Source organism: Verticillium dahliae, genomic scaffold (assembly GCF_000150675.1).
Source record: "Verticillium dahliae VdLs.17 supercont1.6 genomic scaffold, whole genome shotgun sequence".
Taxonomy (NCBI): Eukaryota; Fungi; Ascomycota; class Sordariomycetes; order Glomerellales; family Plectosphaerellaceae; genus Verticillium; species Verticillium dahliae.
The window spans coordinates 1,291,510-1,311,130 of NW_009276926.1; the positions used below are offsets into that span (position 1 = coordinate 1,291,510).

Consider the following 19,621-nt stretch of genomic DNA (forward strand, 5'->3'; position numbering starts at 1 on the left):
CACGAACTGACGCATCTACCTTGAGGTACCTAGGTAGGTCATTTCGTATATTGATCGTGTTTTTGCAAAGATGACTTTTAGGATGGATGACTGGATCTCCTAGCCTTCTCCCTTTGCTAGTACATATTGGGTAGATTGCGTACTGCCCATTGTTAGCAACGCTTAAGGTGACATGCGCGCGATGGTCATGCATCATAGCATGGTCACACAAAATAAAGCCTACGTGCATTAGTTTTGGATAACAGTTCTTCTTACACTTATGATTACTTGCATCTGATAGATGTAAGATGTCTAATACTACTAGTATGAATCTAGCGACCTGATTCAAAGAAGCTTGGAGTGAAACTGATAGTCGCTTGCGCTGCTCTGTAACTCCACTTGCAAGAAGTGATTGAGATGTACGAAAATATCAATTACTTTAGCTACCTTATACATTGATTTACTCTAGTGTACTTGAATATGAAGGCTGTTTGTAAACGGCCTGAGATAGGGCATTGATGAGAAAATTTAGTTATCTAGATAGTAGATACTATATAAATATTTACTTATTATACTTACTAGAGTTCTATTTTTAGGTCTTCTTTTAAGGTAATAGGAAACGAGAGCTCTCTTTGTAGTAAGTACTTAGTAGAGAAAATTATGCATTTCTGCTATCGGGTCCGTGCTTTCCAAGCTAGCGCTGAGAGGGAGGAGTAATAGTGGAATCCCCCTTGAATACTAACCTCCTACAAACCTACAACGTCAGTTAGGTGAGCCTATCGCGCATGACCGCGCCATGAAGATGGCGATGGACACGCCGACCGCAATCGGTGGCCAGCCACAGAATGCAGATGCTATCACGAAACAGACTGGCCAAGGTCCAAGCTTGTCACAACAGCATCAACAACGACTCCAACAACAACATCAGTCTGTGGTGATTGACCTGACGGGAGACTCGCCCCCAACCAGCCCGCGCGTCGCAACCCGAGACAAGGGCCATGAAGAGCGGCCCGCCAAACGACAGCGTGTTGCGATCGCACCGCGACTCCCACAGTTGCAGCCGCGACTCCCACAGTTGCAGCCGCGACTGCAGCCGCAGCCGACGCCAGGACCTCCTCTATCGCTCAATGACTGCATCAAGAGATACGTTATTACGGCTTTAGACCGCAAATTCGACAGCTTTGCTGCTATCGAGCCGGCATTTGATGACCTACTCGACACGCGCAAACTCGGGAACAAGGTAGTGCCCCTCCTTCCTCCTCGAGCAAACAAAGGCTTATGGTGCATACAAACAGATAATACGAGTATTCGCTGCCGACACTATGTTTCTCGCACAATATAATGCTTCGCAAGGCTACCTTTCCCAGGAGTACCAAGCACAGCTGCAGGCGCAGGTTGGTGAATATGTCAACACCCTGATGGGCGATCCTGTATGGACCTCTTTCCACATCTTTCCCTTAACCCCCCTTTCCACGCTGTTTTTACCTCTTGCCGCCGAATTTCCATTGTGTAGGTTGTGTCTGACAAAGAACTAGTCGTATGGACATTCAACCAATACTAACGGACACTCTTCGCGCTCCACGTCGTCCATACCCCAACAAACCGTGCCTACACCGAATCAGCAACCCCAGGGAGCCGGGATGGGATGGCAGTCGCTGTCAAAACCTCGAGAGTCTTACGCCGTACCAGACCATAGTCGACCACATGCGGTGTCGGGGCAGGTCGCAGCAACTGCGGGACAACACGTACACCTTCCAATTGCGCACTCTCATCCTCCCGCACTTGCACAACATCCAGCACCAGTCCAAACCCCGACTCCTGTGCAGCCGACGCACCTGCCATCCACCGCAAAGACACAGGATGTGTTGCCACCGAAGATTACCACACCGCTGCAAAAGAGTGGCTCCAAGACTAAGCTCCGAGCAGCATTCAGAACGAACCCCGTCTCGCCGCTAGGTTTCCGATCGCACGCAAGGGCAACGGCCTGGAAATACAAGAGATCGGTCAAGCCAGAGCGGGCATCTAAGGACGGTGCTGCCCGGCACAGCAACAAGGGTACTGGGGCGTGGGCGTCTCTCCCCAAACGCCCATATCTGGCATTGCAGGAACGGCGATCTATACAAGCAGGAGCTGCAAAACTCATTCAGCTTCCTCTCGAGGAGCGAAAACATAGCGTCTGCTGGCCATACCATGTTGACTTCACGGAAGAGGAAGTTGAGGTTGCTCGGCAAGCAGTGCGCAAATACTTGGCACGGCAGCCGCAGAGCGGCAAGATGGCTTTGCGAGAGATACGACGATTTGCTAGGAAGCATCCGGAACACATTTGCCAACTCGCCAACACATTTGCCCTGAAGGACGGCCTCTCACGGAGGGATCAGGTGTCGATCAGCAACTTCTTCGAAGACGCTGCTGCAAACAGGGTCAATCGACACAAGGTAGCTATACGTCTCGAGCTCGACGAGCTCGACGAACAGAATGCTAGAGTCCGTGCCTGCCGTATACCGTCCTTGCTGTTCGCGCGCGAGGTCGATGGCAACCGCGGGTTCGGCAGGACCCGCAAGCTGGTTAACTTCACCAATGAGTTTAGGAAGGCTCTCGAGGACGAACTTGAATCCCGCGGTGATTGGAACAACTGCGCTGGCGATATCATGACCATTACCTGGGTCTCGGACCACAGCTTTCTTTGTGGTGCTACTGCCCATTCTGACTCTCATAACCAGCAGTACAACAAGCCTGGCAACTTGCTTCTGTATTCTCCCTCCGACAGCAGGCTCCAAGCATATGCGGACCACCGGTTTCCTCGGCCCGTTGTTGAGAGCGGCGAAAACTCTACCGAAGCTATGCGAGAGAGTCAAGACCCGTGGCTGTATGCATCTGTCGTCTCTTCGACATATGACGCCATGCGGGACCGGGCTTATACATCAAGCTTTGACAAGACGGTCAAGATCTGGAAGGTCGATAAGTTCGGCGCTCGGATGGACTGTCTTGGTACTTGGCCGCACAAGGGCCACGTTAACTTTGTCGAGGTTTCCAAGCAAATTGGGTGGGTGGCTACTGCAGCCGACGTTCCCCATGAGGCCGTGAGGTTGTACGTCGTCAACGACAATGACGTCTCGATGAGCGGTTACATCCCACTGTCCGGAACCCGGGCGTGGAACGAAGACGACAAAGAAACGCAAGCTCCTCAGAAATGGAGTTACTACCCAGCAACCATGCGGTGGGGCATAGCTAAGGACGTGCAACACTTTCTCCTTGTTGGCTATTCGCCTCGCAGCATCACCGGGGACGACAACGACATCCCTTTCGAAAAGCGAAATTCGGGCGAGATTTGCCTATGGAACTGCAAAACGGGCAAAAGTGTCAAAGTCATGACAGGCTCATCCCAGAATGTGTTCGAGGTCGCCTGGCATCCGACTCAGCCCTGCTTCATAGTGGCGAGCTCTCCATTTGGCAAGCACTTTGACGACCGCGTCAAAACGCAGATTCGTATTTTTACACCCGCGGATGTACCAGAGCTGTATGGCGCCTTCAACGAGGTCCAGTGCCTCGACTGCCCGGCTTCCGACATTAACGAGCTCACCATCATGCCTTGCAGTCTGTCCTGTTGCTATATCACGGCTGCAGCTACGGACGGGAATGTCTATGTCTGGGACACTGCACGCGGTGATAACCCCATTCACGTGCTTCGACATGGCAACCCCATCGGTGATGACGTCGGAAATTACGATACAGGCGTCAAGTTTACTGCCTGGGGAACATCACAAGATCGGTTCTATACCGGAGGGTCCGACGGCATGGTAAAAGTGTGGAACGTTCGAAATCGTAAGAAGCCTCTCGTTCGCGATCTTTTACAGGTCGACGCCCCCATCTCGTCGGGCGTCTTCTCGCCGAACCGCGCGAAACTCGCCATTGGCGATGCAAGCGGGCGCGTCTCGCTGCTGTCTGTGGACAAGGCCGACGATCAGCCCGCCAAGTACATCCAAATCCCTGCAGCAACGCAGTCCCTTGTCCACACTACAGCACGGTCAATTCGGGTGCCTAAGAACTTTACACCCCATCCTACCCCTCCACCCCCCGTCGGGACGGAGTCAGAGTCCGGCATCGATCGAGCCTGGGCCTACGTAGTACGGGGCAACCTCCAGATCCACAAGAACAGGTGCATAGGCGCCGTCCAGGGGCCCGCCTACGCTGCCCTCGGCTTCTACCGCAGCGAACTCCACAAGGACGGCGACCCCAACCAGCCGCTGCTCGCCGCCACCGAAGCTAAGCAGCAGGAAAACGAGACCATGTTCCGCAGCTCCGGTCGCGTACGCAGGCTCCGCGTCCCAGAACCCGCATCTCCGCCCCTGAACCAGCAGCACCAGCGCAACCAGGCATTAGTCCTAGACCTTCGGGCCCTCCCCGAGTCGACGCAGCTCGAGCTCGCGATGGAAGGCGTTAAGCTCGACGATCCGTTGGAGGCTCAGGACTGGGATTTTGAGTATGAGGAAGAGTAAACCTAGCCTGACCCGGAAGAGGTGAGAGGCAGCGGGGTGTTAAGATTCCTGAATAGTGTATTACTTGATTTTGAAGTCTCTTCGTCTACATGGAGCTGGACGGCTCGGGCTTTGATAGGGTCTCAGGGGATGAGGCTATAGGTTCTTTGCATTACGTTCAGTAGGCTATTTGGCGTTTGCTATCAATCCAGATACCCATTTTCACATTCCTGATACAACTTCCACACTATGGAGAAACTATAGTGGCATTAACTGTGTCAAACACTGTTTGCTCCTTCTAATTAAGTATATAGGGCTTTCACGCCTACAGGAGAAGAGGCCAAGGCAAGCCTCTAAGCAAATTTCAATGCTAAATTACCTACGATAATCACAATTCGAGCCTGCAGCCCTAATTACCCTTAAGAAAGCCAGTGTATACTCCTCACTTACACAAAATACACAGGCTTCCACGTCTCGTCTTCGACTAGACTGGATTGCCTGCTTCAACCAAGTTTAGTATCCTGCCTAGACATTCTCATAGCTCTGATTCTGCAGCTTCGAGACCCCTGCCTCGGACCTACGTGCTATGCGAGTGGCTTCCTCTTGACCGTTCCAGTGGTATCATGATTAGAAATTCAAGCCGAGCCTCCCCCAATGAACGCCGTGCCTTCCCTCCATGCTGCGTGCTTTGGTGGAAGCGGTTATAGGCATCCTGCACCCTTCAGCATGCACTTTGCAATGTCAGGCTACTGGCTGTTTTGCTGCCATCCGCCGTAGTTTGAGGACGCACTCGGCATGCCGTTGAAGCCGTTACCCTGTACGAACTGGTTGTTCGCAATGGGCTGTGAGTTGGCGCCGGAGAGTTTCATATCATCACGACGATCTCGCCCGCCATGACCACCACCGTTCTTCCGCCGCCATCGATCATCGACGTGAGATGACTTGGGTCCATGGCTTCCACCCTTATCGGTCTGCATGCGGCGACTAATAGCCTTAGACGATACGCCAGCACCAATCTCGATGTCGGGTTCTTCGACTACAAGACCAGTCTCGATGGGTTTTCCACCGCTGCCGCCGTATTCTGCTGTCAGCATCCACTTGCGATCTGCTTCCGTAAGCTCGCTGATTGGGATGATGCTGATGCCTGTAGAATAATCACTGCATTGCCGAGGACCGAATCCAACACCCCAGCGAGTCTGCCATGATGGTTAGCGCGGGAAGATAGTCGAGGCCAAACATGGACGTACCCTTAATTGCAAGCCCTCGGGCCCTTGCGGAAACTCGAGCGCCTCTTTGGCAGCTTCGGCATCCTTCCGAGTCAACATTTTAACAAAGGCGTGTCTTTTATCCTTATTGACAATGCAGGTCTGGACCTGACCATACTGGGTGAAGATATTGCGCAACTCTGGCTCAGAGCATCTAATGAAGGATTGGTATTAGCGTTGAAATGGATAAGCTGGGTTCTAGACTGCGGGGTGTTGGGCTTACGTGACACCTCCAACAAACAATGTTCGGCTGTAGACGCGAATCTTGCCCTCAGGAAGAGTCCGATCGTACTCTACCCATTTTTCGTACTGACTGTGCTGAGGCGGTCCCGAAGGGCTGGCGCGACGACCAGCTGGGCTTCGTTGGCGGTACTCGGAGCTGCGAACTGCGTCGTCTTGACGGTGCCCAAAGTCGTCGCGTCCGTTGCGGGTCTTGTCACGAGATTCCCACCGGCGACCTGGCGAGCGGGATCGAGAGCGGTTCGGATACCGGTCTGGGGATCTTTGGCCACCATTATACCCGTAGCGGTCACGTGAATCCGCATGCCCATTGCTAGTGGCAGGAGCCGCAGCACCCCACGTCGGGGCCGAGGCTGCAGGATAGGGAGGCTGGGCTGCGGGTGCGGCCGGGCCCCCTAGATGCGGCATCACGCCGGCTTGCTGCATCGTGTTGATAAGGGCCGGAATCTGGTCAAAGGGCACACCTTGCTCGGCGAGAGCTTTGATCAGCATGACCTGTTGTTGCACATCAGGGGTAAGGGCCTGTGGCGCGGCCGGAGGAGGGGGCACGCCTGGATAACCAGTCCCCATGAGACCAGAGAACGCAGGCGGAGGGGCCTGCTGGTTGTGTGCCGGCGGGTGAGCTGCTTGGGGCGGATAAGCATAAGGCATGGGGGGAGCAGGGCCCGAAGCCGCGGCTGGTGGTGGCGGCGGCACGGAGTAGGACGGCGGGAGGGCATTTGTCGCCTGAGGAGCTGGCTGTCGTTGGCTGATGGTGTTCAGAAGTCCTGCCAGGCCGTTCAGCGCGGACGGGGCTGCAGTTGGAGGTGGATGAGCTGGCGTAGGAACATGCTGTTGTGAAGCAGGACCGTTTGTTCGTGCAATATTCGCTAGAGCCTCCATGATGGCATTGCTGCTCGGAGGGGCGGCAGGAGGTTTGGCGGCGTTGGTACTAGGAGCCAGGCCAAGGAATGCAAGAAGACCGGGAGGGGGACTTCCCTCAGGGGTCGTGGACTTGACTGTGTGGTGGTCAGCTTGACGTCCAAAGGGCTGCGACAGCCGTGGCATCGGGCATGAATTCTACGTACCAAACGCAGCGACAGGCGGAGTGGCCAGCTTGGTTCTGAACGAGTCAATCATGGACTGGGGAAAGGTCTGGCCCTTTTCCCAGATATCCAGAAGCTTCGAGATCTTCTCCTACAATGTGATACAATACGTAAGTGGATGGTCGAACAAGTAGCGAAACCGTGTGTTTCATCACCAAGACGCGAGGCCGAAACGGCAAGAGACAGGTTCATGGCAGATCTAGGGAAAGCAGTGCTGCTGCTTCCGCGTCGTTCAATGGTAGAGATCTCTGAATGAACCAGTCTCCGACTGTCAAGCTGGCAATACGCCTTACGATCTGCTGATAGGCCTCTGGACCGCCAAATACACTGGAGCGGCTTACCTTGTGGTTTTCTGGTGCAGACTGGACAATATCATTCATCAACACGGGCATCAGCTCCGTCACGCGGTGAACGCCAGCAGCAAAGGTTCCGTCAGTAGCGGAGCCATCTACGTCCTGGCCGGAGGATTTCGCTCGCTCCAACCACTTGCGCGTTACCGAGTCTACAACGTATAGCACTCCAAGTTTGTGGTCGCCTGCTGTCTTCTTGAAGTGTGTGTAAATCTTTTGGATCAAGACAGATTCAGACTGAGAGAGATAAAGTCAGCAACAACTCGGACAGATGTGGTTTACATATGAGCGTTGTTAACATAGAGTCCGTACCTGAACGCTGCCAACGCAGAGCGCTGTTATGGAAGAAATGCGAGACCCAGATACACCAGGAGGCTTAAGGTGAGACATGGCCTGCAGGCCAGCCTCGAGCTCAGCAACAGGAGATGCCATGATGGATCCTTATTCGCGACGGTTGTTCGTTACGATATACGAAAGTGTAGAGGAGACTCCGGCGCAAAACGAGAGCGCTCGCGGCTACGGCGACGTGGTACGTACGCTACTGTTTCGCACGAGACGTGAAGTTGGTAGCTAGGTAGCAGTGTTTCGAGGTTTCGCGGGGGCCACAGTCCTTATACGTCCTGGAGGGAGATGGTGTTGTCGAAGAGTAGATAAATCTCGTGCTTGGGTAAAAGGGAGCGATAGTCCACCGCAGGCAGTGGAAGGTCAGGTTGGGAGCGGGGCCTGACAAGAGGGTGCAGTTGCCGTATAAGAAGGCAATTACGAGGAAATCTTGGAAGGTACTCTCTGCTAGGACGCTCTTTCCTCACGTGCTGTTGCGCTGCTTCGCTTCACCAGCTCGCTATCAATCACGTACCCTCTGAAGAGTAGAATGCCCAGCCTTTACTAGTAGTCGGACCAGACGATTGCAATGATGACGAAGATTCAGAGGTTCAAGATGCAAGCTAATCGTCAGACGAAGCCTAGGAGTGTGTGCGGCAAGTCGGGCGGCCTGCAACTCGCGACCCTCTACTGCACACCAAGCGCGAGAACCACCAGTTGGTCGTGTCACGACGAATTGAATACAATGTGTGAATGATAACGATCAGCAGATGGCGTAGATCTGCATGGTCGATGCGAAAGTGTTCATCAGGCGCGCTGGTCGGACTGCACGATGAAGCGATGGTCGGGCGTGATGGATCTGTCGATGAAGGTAGAAAGAAGATGGATGAGACGGAGCAGGTCAGGCAGGTGACAGTGTTTGGACTTTAAATCCTGGGGGCGGGACAGAGGTGACTGATCGCGTCAAATTTGCAGTGTCAGCTTTTTCCGTTCATCAGTGAGTGGTCCATGCGCCAGGATTCGGTCGGGTTAGTGCGGTTAGCAGATGAATGTGATCACGTGGTCTCGCAAAATCATTCCAAAGGCGCCGCGTCGGGGTGCTGAGAGATCCTCAACAACGGCGGAACATGGAGTACAGACAGCCCAAGTAATAATGCCAGGCCATACAAGACAGTTCTTGAAATTATTATTTTGTTTAATACTGTGGATAACACGTTCTACTTCGAGGCTTGTGAGAACAAAAGAACACACAAAAGTGAAGTCTCGTACGAGATGCGTCAGGAATTGAGCCCAACGGGGGGCTCGAACCCCCAACCTTGAGATTAAGAGTCTCACGCTCTACCGATTGAGCTAGCCGGGCAGGCAGGTTGCTTATTGATGCTGGAAGTCTCACCAGGACCTGTTTATGTAAGGCTCATGTCTCATGGTAAAGATGCGGATCCAAGCTCTCTCCACCGTGCGCTCCATGCTTGTTGCAAAATTCAAACCATCAGAGAAGCAAGCTACCTAGTTAAAGCAGATTGTCAAGCCGCCCGAGTGACTTCTAGCCACCCACATGCTCGCAAGCCGGGCTGTGTCTCTTTCTGATGTGTAAGAGGTGCATTGGATGCAGGCCATGCCCAGGCTCGGCAGGTCAGACGGAGCAAGGTCAAAACACCTCATTCCCGAAGTTGTACCCGCTGCCAAGCATTCGTGACAGCACATACTGGGCTATTCATCCTCACGCCCGAGGTCTTGGAGAGGTGCCGTCGCATCATGGATGAACGGAAGCCTTTCAAAAAGTCGGCGGAAATCTCGGAACATTGGTCATTGTCTTCCTTCATGTGATATGAATGAAGGTATGAGGTTTTGAGCATGTCTGGATTGGAGTTGGGATCGTGCTAATTACTCCGAATCGTGCCGGTTATTAGCGATGCACAGTGTAGGTATCAGATCGCGCGCAAGCCTCGTCGGGTGGTTTGGGTGGTCAGTCCTCATGTCGCTACCGCGCTCGTCCGAATGTCTCGCCGGGGTCCAGCACCGATCGCGAGAGCTAGTCTCTCTTCTGCGGTTTGTCTGGAAGATGTGGCGCAATTGGCTGTCACTTCCTCTCAGATAAATCTTCCATCGCCCGGTACTTCAGGACGGTACAGGGTCTTGAAAAGAAACATGGACAGGCACGAGGTACCAACAATTTATTGACGACCTCGCTTGCTTGTTATCCTCGGTCCCAACCTCAATGGCAGGATCCTGGCTCGGACCAATGGGACCGGAAAAGGCGCTCAACGGTCAATGGGTCCTTTGCCGGCCCCGAAGCTCCCATGCGCTGCAGCTGGGTCGTCTGGACTACCTACCTTAACCTACCTTGCCCAGAGGTAGGCTGCAGGCGATGAGATGACGTCCATTGAGCTGGAGCGTCCATTGGGGGAAAGGCTGGTTGAGAGAGTGGATTGCCACAGGGCAGATGTGGGCGGCGGCACTGTGATGTAACTCAGGCCGCCCCCTGCGACTCCCGGAACGGCCGTGCTAGTAGGCTTGTTCGACCTGTGTGTCCTCCCCAAGCACTAGGCACTAGGGGGGGTGAGTGAGGCTTGGGGGGAGGGCCTTGGTGGCTGGCTTCCTGAGGTGTGAAGGTGCGCAAGCCGCGCCAGGCCAGCACCCGGACGCCGACCTTGGCTCCGCCGTATTTTTCCCCGAATGCGCATTTTTCTGCCAACCTGTTCTCCTTTCACTTCCTCTCCTTCTCCATCCCCCTCCCGACCATCCATCTCAGCAGTTCCTCATACTCCTGAATATCCTCTTTCACAATGGCCTCCGTGTCGCGCATCGGCTCCTCTGCCCTGCGAGCTTCGCTCCGGGCCAACAACACCAGGCTTTCGGCTTTCCAGGCCGCTCGCTGCTACTCGGCCAAGTCCCAGGTACGACGGTCTCCCTTCGCGGCTGAGAGGGCCACGATGCTTCGCATCTACGACCTCAATGCCGCGGCCATTCAGTGCAATCCTCCATTGGCGACGTCTAAACTAACCCGTCTCTTCCTCCCTAGACCCTGAAGGAGCGCTTCGCTGAGCTTCTTCCCGAGAAGATCGAGGAGATCAAGACCCTGCGCAAGGAGCATGGCTCCAAGGTCGTCGACAAGGTCACCCTTGACCAGGTCTACGGCGGTGCCCGCAGCGTCAAGTGTCTCGTCTGGGAGGGTTCCGTCCTCGACTCCGAGGAGGGTATCCGCTTCCGCGGCAAGACCATCCCCGAATGCCAGGAGCTTCTCCCCAAGGCCCCCGGCGGCAAGGAGCCCCTCCCCGAGGGTCTCTTCTGGCTTCTCCTGACCGGCGAGGTCCCTACCGAGCAGCAGGTCCGCGACCTGTCCGCCGAGTGGGCCGCCCGTGCCGACCTCCCCAAGTTCGTCGAGGAGCTCATCGACCACTGCCCTACCGACCTGCACCCCATGGCGCAGTTCTCCCTCGCCGTCACTGCTCTTGAGCACTCCTCCTCCTTCGCCAAGGCTTACGCCAAGGGCGTCAACAAGAAGGAGTACTGGGGCTACACCTTTGAGGACTCGATGGACCTCATTGCCAAGTTGCCCACCATTGCCGCTCGCATCTACCAGAACGTCTTCAAGGGCGGCAAGGTCGCCGAGGTCCAGAAGGACAAGGATTACTCCTTCAACTTTGCCAACCAGCTTGGCTTCGGCAGCAACGAGGGCTTCATTGAGCTGCTGCGTCTCTACCTGACCATCCACACCGACCACGAGGGTGGCAACGTCAGCGCCCACACGACCCACCTCGTCGGCAGCGCTCTCAGCTCCCCTTACCTCTCCGTGGCCGCCGGCCTCAACGGTCTCGCCGGTCCCCTGCACGGCCTCGCCAACCAGGAGGTCCTCAACTGGCTCACCGACATGAAGAAGTCGGTTGGCGACGACCTCTCGGACAAGTCCATCACCGACTACCTCTGGTCGACCCTCAACGCCGGCCGCGTCGTGCCCGGCTACGGCCACGCCGTCCTCCGCAAGACGGATCCCCGCTACAGCGCCCAGCGCACCTTCGCCCAGGCCCACATGCCCGACGACCCCATGTTCAAGCTCGTCAGCCAGGTCTACAAGATCGCCCCCGGCGTCCTGACCGAGCACGGCAAGACCAAGAACCCCTACCCCAACGTCGACGCCCACTCTGGCGTGCTCCTCCAGCACTACGGTCTGACCGAGGCCAACTTCTACACCGTTCTCTTCGGTGTGTCCCGCGCCATTGGTGTGCTTCCCCAGCTCATCATTGACCGCGCCGTCGGTGCCCCCATTGAGCGCCCCAAGTCTTTCTCCACCGAGAAGTGGATCGAGATTTGCAAGAAGCTGTAAATGGGCAGCGAGCAATGCAGAGAGCGAGAGAATCCGGGGGGCGGTGAGGGCGCGGGCGAAGGCGAAGGCGCGCGCCAGACGACGTGAACTGTCGTATAGTTTTCCAATGGCGACATGACACGATAGAAGGAGACCAGGACCGGGAAGCCATCACGAACAACCCAGAAAAGTGTTGCTTCAGTCGGGGTGGATAGCAGACGACGAAACTGAAGCTTCGGAACGATACCAATCCACTTGCGCTTGTACAATACTACATACAACTCTTACTATTACTGCTTGGGTGGAGGGAGAAAAGGGGACGGAGCGGAGAAGGTCGTGTATGCTTTCTCAGATAAACCTAGGCTCAGAATATGGCTCGTTTGGTTCTTACTTCTTTTCTTCTGGTGCCTCGTTTCGTCTGATGCCTGGTGATCCTCTTGCGTTGTGAACGTATACTGTAAGGCTGTGCGGACAACGCGAATCCCGTGGGTCGGAGTTGGCGGCTCACACGATTGGCCAATCGTAGAAAGAGCAAGGAGAAACAAGACGAACGTCCAATGCATCAGTTGTGTCGGTGCATGGCTTGCTTGGCTTACTTGGCTTGCTTGCACAGCATGGCGGTCCGGTCGTCGGAAGTTCCCCACGGAATTTTGCGTTGAGCTCACGCACGCGCCAAGGGGGGGCCGCCAGCAAAAAGAAAAAAAAAGCAGCTCAGCTGTTGAGAGTCGAGCGGCACAAGGTTGGGGAGCTGTCGAGCTCTTTTTGGGGCTGGCTGGCTCTGGCCTGTTGGAGCGGGCCATGGTGTCGACCAACCACGGTCGAGCTGCAACCAGCCGGTACCTGCGAGCCATGTACCGGTCACCGAGTACCAGGCACCGGATTACGAGCTCGTCGCCGAGGAGGCAAGCTCTATTGCTGCCACCTGAAGGGCGGAACACGGCTTCGAGACGAACTCAAACACGCGTGAAGACTGATAATCGCTGAACACCCCTCATTCAGGCCCGCCTCCGATTGTCGCGTTGTCGTGTTGTCGCACGAGATGTCCCGAATCAATGGAGACGGCCGAGGGACATGCAGAAGCATAGCCGATACGGAGGCGGCTTGTACCGTCTGAGCCCACAATGGTGGGAGCTTTTTGGGGGAGTGGTTAGCGCCAGAAAATCCCGACGAGTGAGAGTGAGAGGGCGACCATTGCTTTCCTTGCTTTGAGACCTTGGGGGGGCTGAGGTGAAGGCCCCCAGCGCCTCACGGCCTCGCTGAGGCGCTGTAACGGGCGCTGTCGCTCACTGTCTCTGCCCAACTGCTGGGCGAGGCAAGGCGCGCGAGGCAGGATGAGCAAGCAATGCACAGCCTGGTGTGGCATCGAGCTGCTTCCACGTGCTCAGAGGACGTCCCTGCCCACCTCCCTGATCCAGAGCGCGGTAAACCACCATCTCGCATCGTCTTCATCCTCGGCCTGGCCATCAAACCTCCACCTCCACATTCACGTTCATCGCAGCTCGTTGCATCCCGCTCCACTTTCCAGTCTACTCTCCAGTCTCCCCCCTCGGACGTTACCCGAGTCCTCCCTTTCCTCCCACTACTACTCGCTCCCTCCCGGTTCTCACCACACTCCGCGAAGAAGCACACTCTCCCCTTGGTCAGGGCCCCCTATCGTCACCTTCCAACAAGAGCCATGGTCGCCGTCGCCCACGTTCCCGCCCCCATCGGGGAGCCCGCGAAGCTGGAGAAGAAGCCCGTCAAGTTCTCCAACTTGCTCCTCGGTGCCGGTCTCAACATGTTTGAGGTCACCACCCTTGGCCAGCCCCTCGAGGTCGTCAAGACCACCATGGCCGCCAACCGTGGCGACGGCTTCACGACCTCGCTCGGCCGCATCTGGTCTCGCGGTGGTGTTCTCGGCTGTGAGTCTCCCTCCGTCCTACCGAACTGCTCGTGAAGCATCGACAGCCGCGCAATACAACTGCTGACCACCCCTTGCACAGTCTACCAGGGCCTCATTCCCTGGGCCTGGATCGAAGCCTCCACCAAGGGTGCCGTTCTGCTCTTCGTCGCCTCCGAGGCCGAGTACTACGCGCGCGCCGCTGGCGCCTCCGAGTTCACCGGCGGTATCACTGGTGGTGTCGTCGGTGGTGTTGCTCAGGCCTACGCCACCATGGGCTTCTGCACCTGCATGAAGACGGTCGAGATCACCAAGCACAAGCAAGCCGCCGCCGGCGTCGTGCCCCAGAGCACCTTTGCCACCTTCATGGACATTTACCGCCGCGAGGGCATCCGTGGCATCAACAAGGGTGTCAACGCTGTCGCCATTCGCCAGATGACCAACTGGGGCTCCCGTTTCGGTCTCTCGCGTCTCGCCGAGCAGGGCATCCGCCGCGCCACCGGCAAGGAGGGCGGCGAGAAGCTCGCCGCTTGGGAGAAGATCCTCGCCAGTGCCTTCGGTGGTGGCCTCAGCGCCTGGAACCAGCCCATCGAGGTCATCCGCGTCGAGATGCAGAGCAAGAAGGAGGACCCCAACCGGCCCAAGAAGATGACCGTCGGCAACACCTTCCGCTACATCTACGACACCAACGGCATCCGCGGTCTCTACCGTGGTGTCGCGCCCCGTATCGGTCTCGGCATCTGGCAGACCATCTGCATGGTTGCCATGGGTGACATGTGAGTTTTTTGCCATGCTCCCGTGCTCGTGACATGACATGTGCTAATCATAATGCGCGCTACACAGGGCCAAGACCTACGTCGAGAGGCTCACCGGTGACGTCGTCACTGCGAAGCACTAAGCGGCGTATTTCTCCAGTCGTGGAAAAAGAGAGAGGGAACCCGACCGCAGCCAGACGCTGATGTGGAGGGAGGTGGAGGCCCCTCGCATATTTCTCGAATCATACCATCGTCTGTCGACGGCGATGCTGTCCTAGCGACGTAAAACTCCTGCTGTAATTTGCGTTTTCTGTTGTAGTCTTCTCTGGTTCTAGACTTGCCCACACGCCGTGTGCGGATGGATGGCGAATGCCCATGTGCGCTTCCGGATATTATAGACTTGGTTGGCTAGGCCTCGTCCGTTCTGCCGTGACGTGCCTTTCGTGTGTTGTGGTGATGACATGAAGTGGTGTAGCATGACTGACTAGGGGCCTCGGGGGGGTTAGTCGTGCTGTTCTCCCGCATACTTTCTGACGTACATGGTCATTGTTGACATGTCGTTGAAAATCATGCTCAAATTATACGGTCTGACGTATACTCACACCATATGGATCAGAGGGGACATGCAGGTAGCTACTTGCCAGGCCACTGATGGCTCAGTTGCGATCGCTGGTCTGTATGCCTTCGTCATGCCGTCGTCCTCCGCGTTAGCGCTGAACGTCGCTCAACCGCAGGGCTCTCGGCGTCGATGTCATGTTGCTAGTCAACCTGCTGAAGATACTGGAGGGATGCTGAATATTCCATAGCCGGTTTGGTTGGGTCATCGCTCGCCTGGAAAGCTGCTGTTGAAGGACGGTCTGGGGTTCCTCATCGCCACCTGTTCTCCTGGGGGCATGGCTTCAACGGGTCCCGAACACTCGTGCGTTCTAATCTTATATTTCTCGAGTATCAACGGAGAGAAGTGCAAAGATTGCTTACTTCTTACTCAGTTCAACATACTACATGTGTCATCGATAAAAGTCCTATGGTCCATTGGAGAGCTAGTTGACCTCTGTGGAAGCACCATGCTCGTAGTGTTTCTCCGCCACGTTACATATTACAGACGAAGAACCGTTTCAACAGTACTCGGAGGATTGGTTGTGTTATATAACTAGAGATACACGAATCAGACACTGCTCAGCAGGTCGAATCTCCGGCTTCGGCTGACGCCGGCGGAGGCTTCAATGAGCAATCCATGTTCGGGGCCCAGATGTCTGGTCTGACGTGGGAGTCTCTTCTGAATCTGCTTTTTCTGCTGGCGTCCAGTAGATACACGACGGTTGATACGTTGCTCTACCAGAGATCTCTTTCCCGTCCAAGCTTATGGGCTTTGTCATGACGCAGCTGGGGAGGGGTGTCTGGCAGAGGTGAAGTATGTTACCTCGTGTACTCTTGCAGGATCCTTGGCTGCAACAGCCTGATATTTATCACTCTGTTGATTCAATATGGCTGGAGCGTGTCGAAGTAATCTGACACGGCTGTTTGTATCGTCAGTGTTTCGGTCCTCTTCGTGGGATGACAATCATAATGTGGACAGCCCGGGGATCAAACACAAAGCGAGCCATCGGCTCTTCTTCTCGAGATTAGTCTCAAGAGTACCTAAGAGCGTAAATCAACTGTGGTGTTCCTTGCATTTTGTGGTCTGGAAGAGCCGGTAACTCATGAGAAAGCAAAATCCTAAATCGTCCTGACCCTGCTGCTCTAGTTGTCCTTGGCGGACAATCTCGGAACATACTGGGTTTTCGGGGTTCTCACGAACTCTAGCTCGGATGTGTGAAAGAAGTACTCGGCAGCTTTGTTGGCTGCGGTTCGGTGCCATTTACTACTCAAGCTGAAGAAGCTTTGCGGTGATGCAGGTAGCCGTCCCTGACGGGGGCGCGCAAGGTAAATTCTACCGAGCATCGGACACACTTCGGTTTCTTTTTTGGCTCAATGTCCATCTGCTTCCGGTATATCAAAGACTGTTCAAGAGTGTGTGTGTGGATGGATCTTTGGTGACAAAGTCAGCAGCTCCATTATCTTAGGTCCACATATTCGGCATTTTCAAAGAACACTTCATTTTCGTCACTCGTCACCTTGATGGGCGTGCGCTAGACTACGAGTACCGGAGAGAACCTTCTGGTACAATAGATTCGGCCTTGGTACTGGGGTCAGGTAAGATGTGAGCAGTATCATGGGCTTAACGATCCTGCTTCAGAGATGGTATGGTGTATCCTGCTAGATAACAAAGCCGTCAGGCCCAGCAACCACGCTGAATAACAATAACTACGTGGACCGCATTCAAACCCGTACTGAACAATAGAAGTAAAATGCGAAGGAATATGTACTTGCTCTATCTTGAACTCGTGCTGTGCCTGCTATTCAAATTCGACTAGCGACATCTCACGGATATCACGACTTTCGCAATTTAACGACAAGGCGATTTCGCTCTGAATTCACAGCGGGAACGCCACCGATCACACCAGTACCGCAATACTTGATTTTGGGAAACGAAAGTGAATATTTCCACGCCAGCTAGGATATTCCAATAGACATGAGTTCTGTGGTTTCGGCAACGTTCGATACATAACGGTCGCGGAGATTGACATGGAGTCGAAATACAACCAAACTGTCCTGCTGCCCGCCGGCATGTTCCGAAACGATTCGACCAGAGTAGATCTGCTCTCTGCAGAGCGTTTCTTTATTTTCCGCAGAGCTGTCGTTAATCGCAGCTCATGACGTCTCAGCGGCTGTAACTCCACCGCCAACACATGAGCTACGACCCGAGTCTGCCTGCCGATCAGACATCTTCACACAGCACATGCACCAGTCGTCTCGGACACGTCGCCCGCACCGTCATCGCTGTCGCGGTCCGCGCCGCAGTCAGTAAATTTCCTTCTAAAAATTGACCTCCGACAATGGCGGCCGGAATTCACTGGCCAAGTCCAGATGGGAAGCGCCGCCGCCGCCCCCCTCAGATCATCCAAAAGGGGCCTATCGAAATAACACATCATCAAATGTGGTGAACCCCAACTATCGCCGCCAAGCACTCTCTAGATCTACAAACTCCCAATAAACCCTCCACCCTCGTAGCCCTGACGAGAGAGAGAGATGATAATCGCCCGCAGATCAGATCCACCCAGCAGGCTCTCCCTCCACATGACTTACCTTGGGTATCCGCCATTCCCCCACGTTTCACTGTTCCGAACACGCCGATACGCAGGACAGTCACGAACATTACCAAAGAGATCTAACTCTCCCATCGCCCTTCCCCATCGTAATCACATGCCCATCGATCGGAGGGGGGAAGGGCAAGAGAGGAAAGAGAGACATGGTAGAGCGTCACGCACCCTATTTTGCCAAGATCAATGTCGCCGAGACACAGGGCGAGGCTTAGACGTGAGACGCCCAGTGCCAACTCCCTCCACACGAACCAGAACGACCTGAGAGCAAACCGTCACCGCGGGTGAAGCAGAAATCTCTTGGCAGAGTCGTCCCTGCGAGCCAGACTATCGCGGGATGAGGATCAAAAGGGGAACTGATGCTCGAATCGAGTTTGGTGGTCACGCATTACAGTCATCGCGATCAGTATCGCGAATCAGCACCCCCCCTTCCTTCGCATCGTGATCCTCAGACAGTGCTAGCTAAACATCATGAATGAGCACGGAAACATTCCATCCATCGCAGTTTACACAAGACACGCCCGTCTACTGTGCGCTTTCTCAGCGACGTCAAAATTAACATACACAGCCCGAAACATGACAGCCCGAAACATGACAGCCCGGCACAGCCATGCTGTCCTGCCCATCATTCGGGCTGTTGCATGAATGAGCCCCCCCCCCTCAAAAAAGACCAGGCAAAGCCTCACACGGGCGGGGCCGGCGCTCACATCAGATTGAAACAAACTCAAAAACATGATTGCCCACACCGGCGCAGAAGGATATCAGGTGATGTGGACGAAACAAATCCGTTCCGTGCCTACGGGCACCTTGTGAAGCAGATGTGATCCCACCTTCTGCAACATGTCATGATACAAGCCGTACATACGACTTTGCGCCACGCAATGCGGGACACCAAATCGGGCTTCTATGGTCACGAATGGACAATTTGGAAAACACATAGCAAGAGCACTGCAGACACCCAAGCACCCTTTTGAAAAAGAACAACTCATCCCACAGCCAAGCACATTGATGTATGGGGGATTCGCGGTCCAAGAAAGCTTGGTGCGCGCAGGCCAAGGCTTGGAACTCATTCTTGGCGAACCCGAGGGCAGAGCGCACTCGAGGCGACTTGGCGCAACAGACGGGCAATTCAACGACATGCCTCGACTTGGCCATCATGATGCCACTCAGCTGAAGAACAAAAAAGCCAGCATTCCAGTCGGACGTTCGTGGGGAGCTATACGAGAGCCTAATAGGAGATGTCGGATGCAGGTCGACGGATGGAGCCATGTGTTTTGCGTCCCCTCATGTTTGATGATGGTTTGTTTCGCAAGTTTTTTCGGTTGCGGGCACAGCGGCATCGCGCGGCGGCCGAGGGCGACGGGTGGACACGGCATCATGAAGAACGTTTCCCTTCAAAGCTCGGCCCTCTAGCGCCAAGGCTGACGGGCAAGGAACAGCCCTCAGTAGTAAGTAAGCGACATGGACGGACGTCGCAGGATGGCAGGATAGAAACAAAGGCCAACCCCGTGTCCGAGTCACGCTGGATCAGCGGTGGCCTCAGCAACCAAGGCTGACAGGACAGAAAGACAGACAGACAGACAGACAGACAGACAGGACAGACAGGCTTTCGTCTGCGGTAAGAACCACAAGGCGCAGGCGCCCCGTGCCTCATCACGTCGCCATCGCGTCCCACGCTACGAAGCCACCAGCCACCGACCGGGAGGATGCCTGAATCCCGCATCAACGAGGACGAGGACCGAGAGCCCTGGATCGCAGGTTTCGAAGTT

At 55.1% G+C, this 19,621-nt stretch overlaps 4 protein-coding genes and 1 non-coding gene across 5 annotated transcripts; 3 read left to right on the top strand and 2 right to left on the bottom strand.

Annotated features, from left to right (window-relative positions):
• Positions 1-781: 781 nt before the first annotated feature.
• On the top strand, positions 782-4,475 carry VDAG_03944 (WD repeat-containing protein; the record flags this gene model as incomplete). The annotated part of the gene is made up of 3 exons (XM_009654028.1): positions 782-1,219; positions 1,275-1,373; positions 1,515-4,475. 3 exons carry the CDS (start codon positions 782-784, stop codon positions 4,473-4,475), a joined length of 3,498 nt encoding a protein of 1,165 aa, XP_009652323.1.
• A 725-nt stretch (positions 4,476-5,200) lies between these two features.
• On the bottom strand, positions 5,201-8,582 carry VDAG_03945 (Rpb7-binding protein seb1; the record flags this gene model as incomplete). The annotated part of the gene is made up of 6 exons (XM_009654029.1): positions 7,707-8,582; positions 7,386-7,631; positions 7,027-7,135; positions 5,943-6,957; positions 5,702-5,873; positions 5,201-5,650 (listed from the first exon to the last, which is right to left on the bottom strand). Exons 1-6 carry the CDS (start codon positions 7,824-7,826, stop codon positions 5,201-5,203), a joined length of 2,112 nt encoding a protein of 703 aa, XP_009652324.1. The 5' UTR covers positions 7,827-8,582.
• A 420-nt stretch (positions 8,583-9,002) lies between these two features.
• VDAG_20129 lies at positions 9,003-9,075 on the bottom strand. Its single transcript has one exon. It is a non-coding gene; the product is annotated as a tRNA-Lys (tRNA).
• A 1,397-nt stretch (positions 9,076-10,472) lies between these two features.
• Positions 10,473-12,039, top strand: VDAG_03946 (citrate synthase; the record flags this gene model as incomplete). Its single annotated transcript, XM_009654030.1, has 2 exons — positions 10,473-10,612; positions 10,738-12,039. Exons 1-2 carry the CDS (start codon positions 10,502-10,504, stop codon positions 12,037-12,039), a joined length of 1,413 nt encoding a protein of 470 aa, XP_009652325.1. The 5' UTR covers positions 10,473-10,501.
• A 1,444-nt stretch (positions 12,040-13,483) lies between these two features.
• On the top strand, positions 13,484-14,795 carry VDAG_03947 (mitochondrial DNA replication protein YHM2; the record flags this gene model as incomplete). Its single annotated transcript, XM_009654031.1, has 3 exons — positions 13,484-13,919; positions 14,001-14,673; positions 14,741-14,795. Exons 1-3 carry the CDS (start codon positions 13,694-13,696, stop codon positions 14,793-14,795), a joined length of 954 nt encoding a protein of 317 aa, XP_009652326.1. The 5' UTR covers positions 13,484-13,693.
• Positions 14,796-19,621: the final 4,826 nt, after the last annotated feature.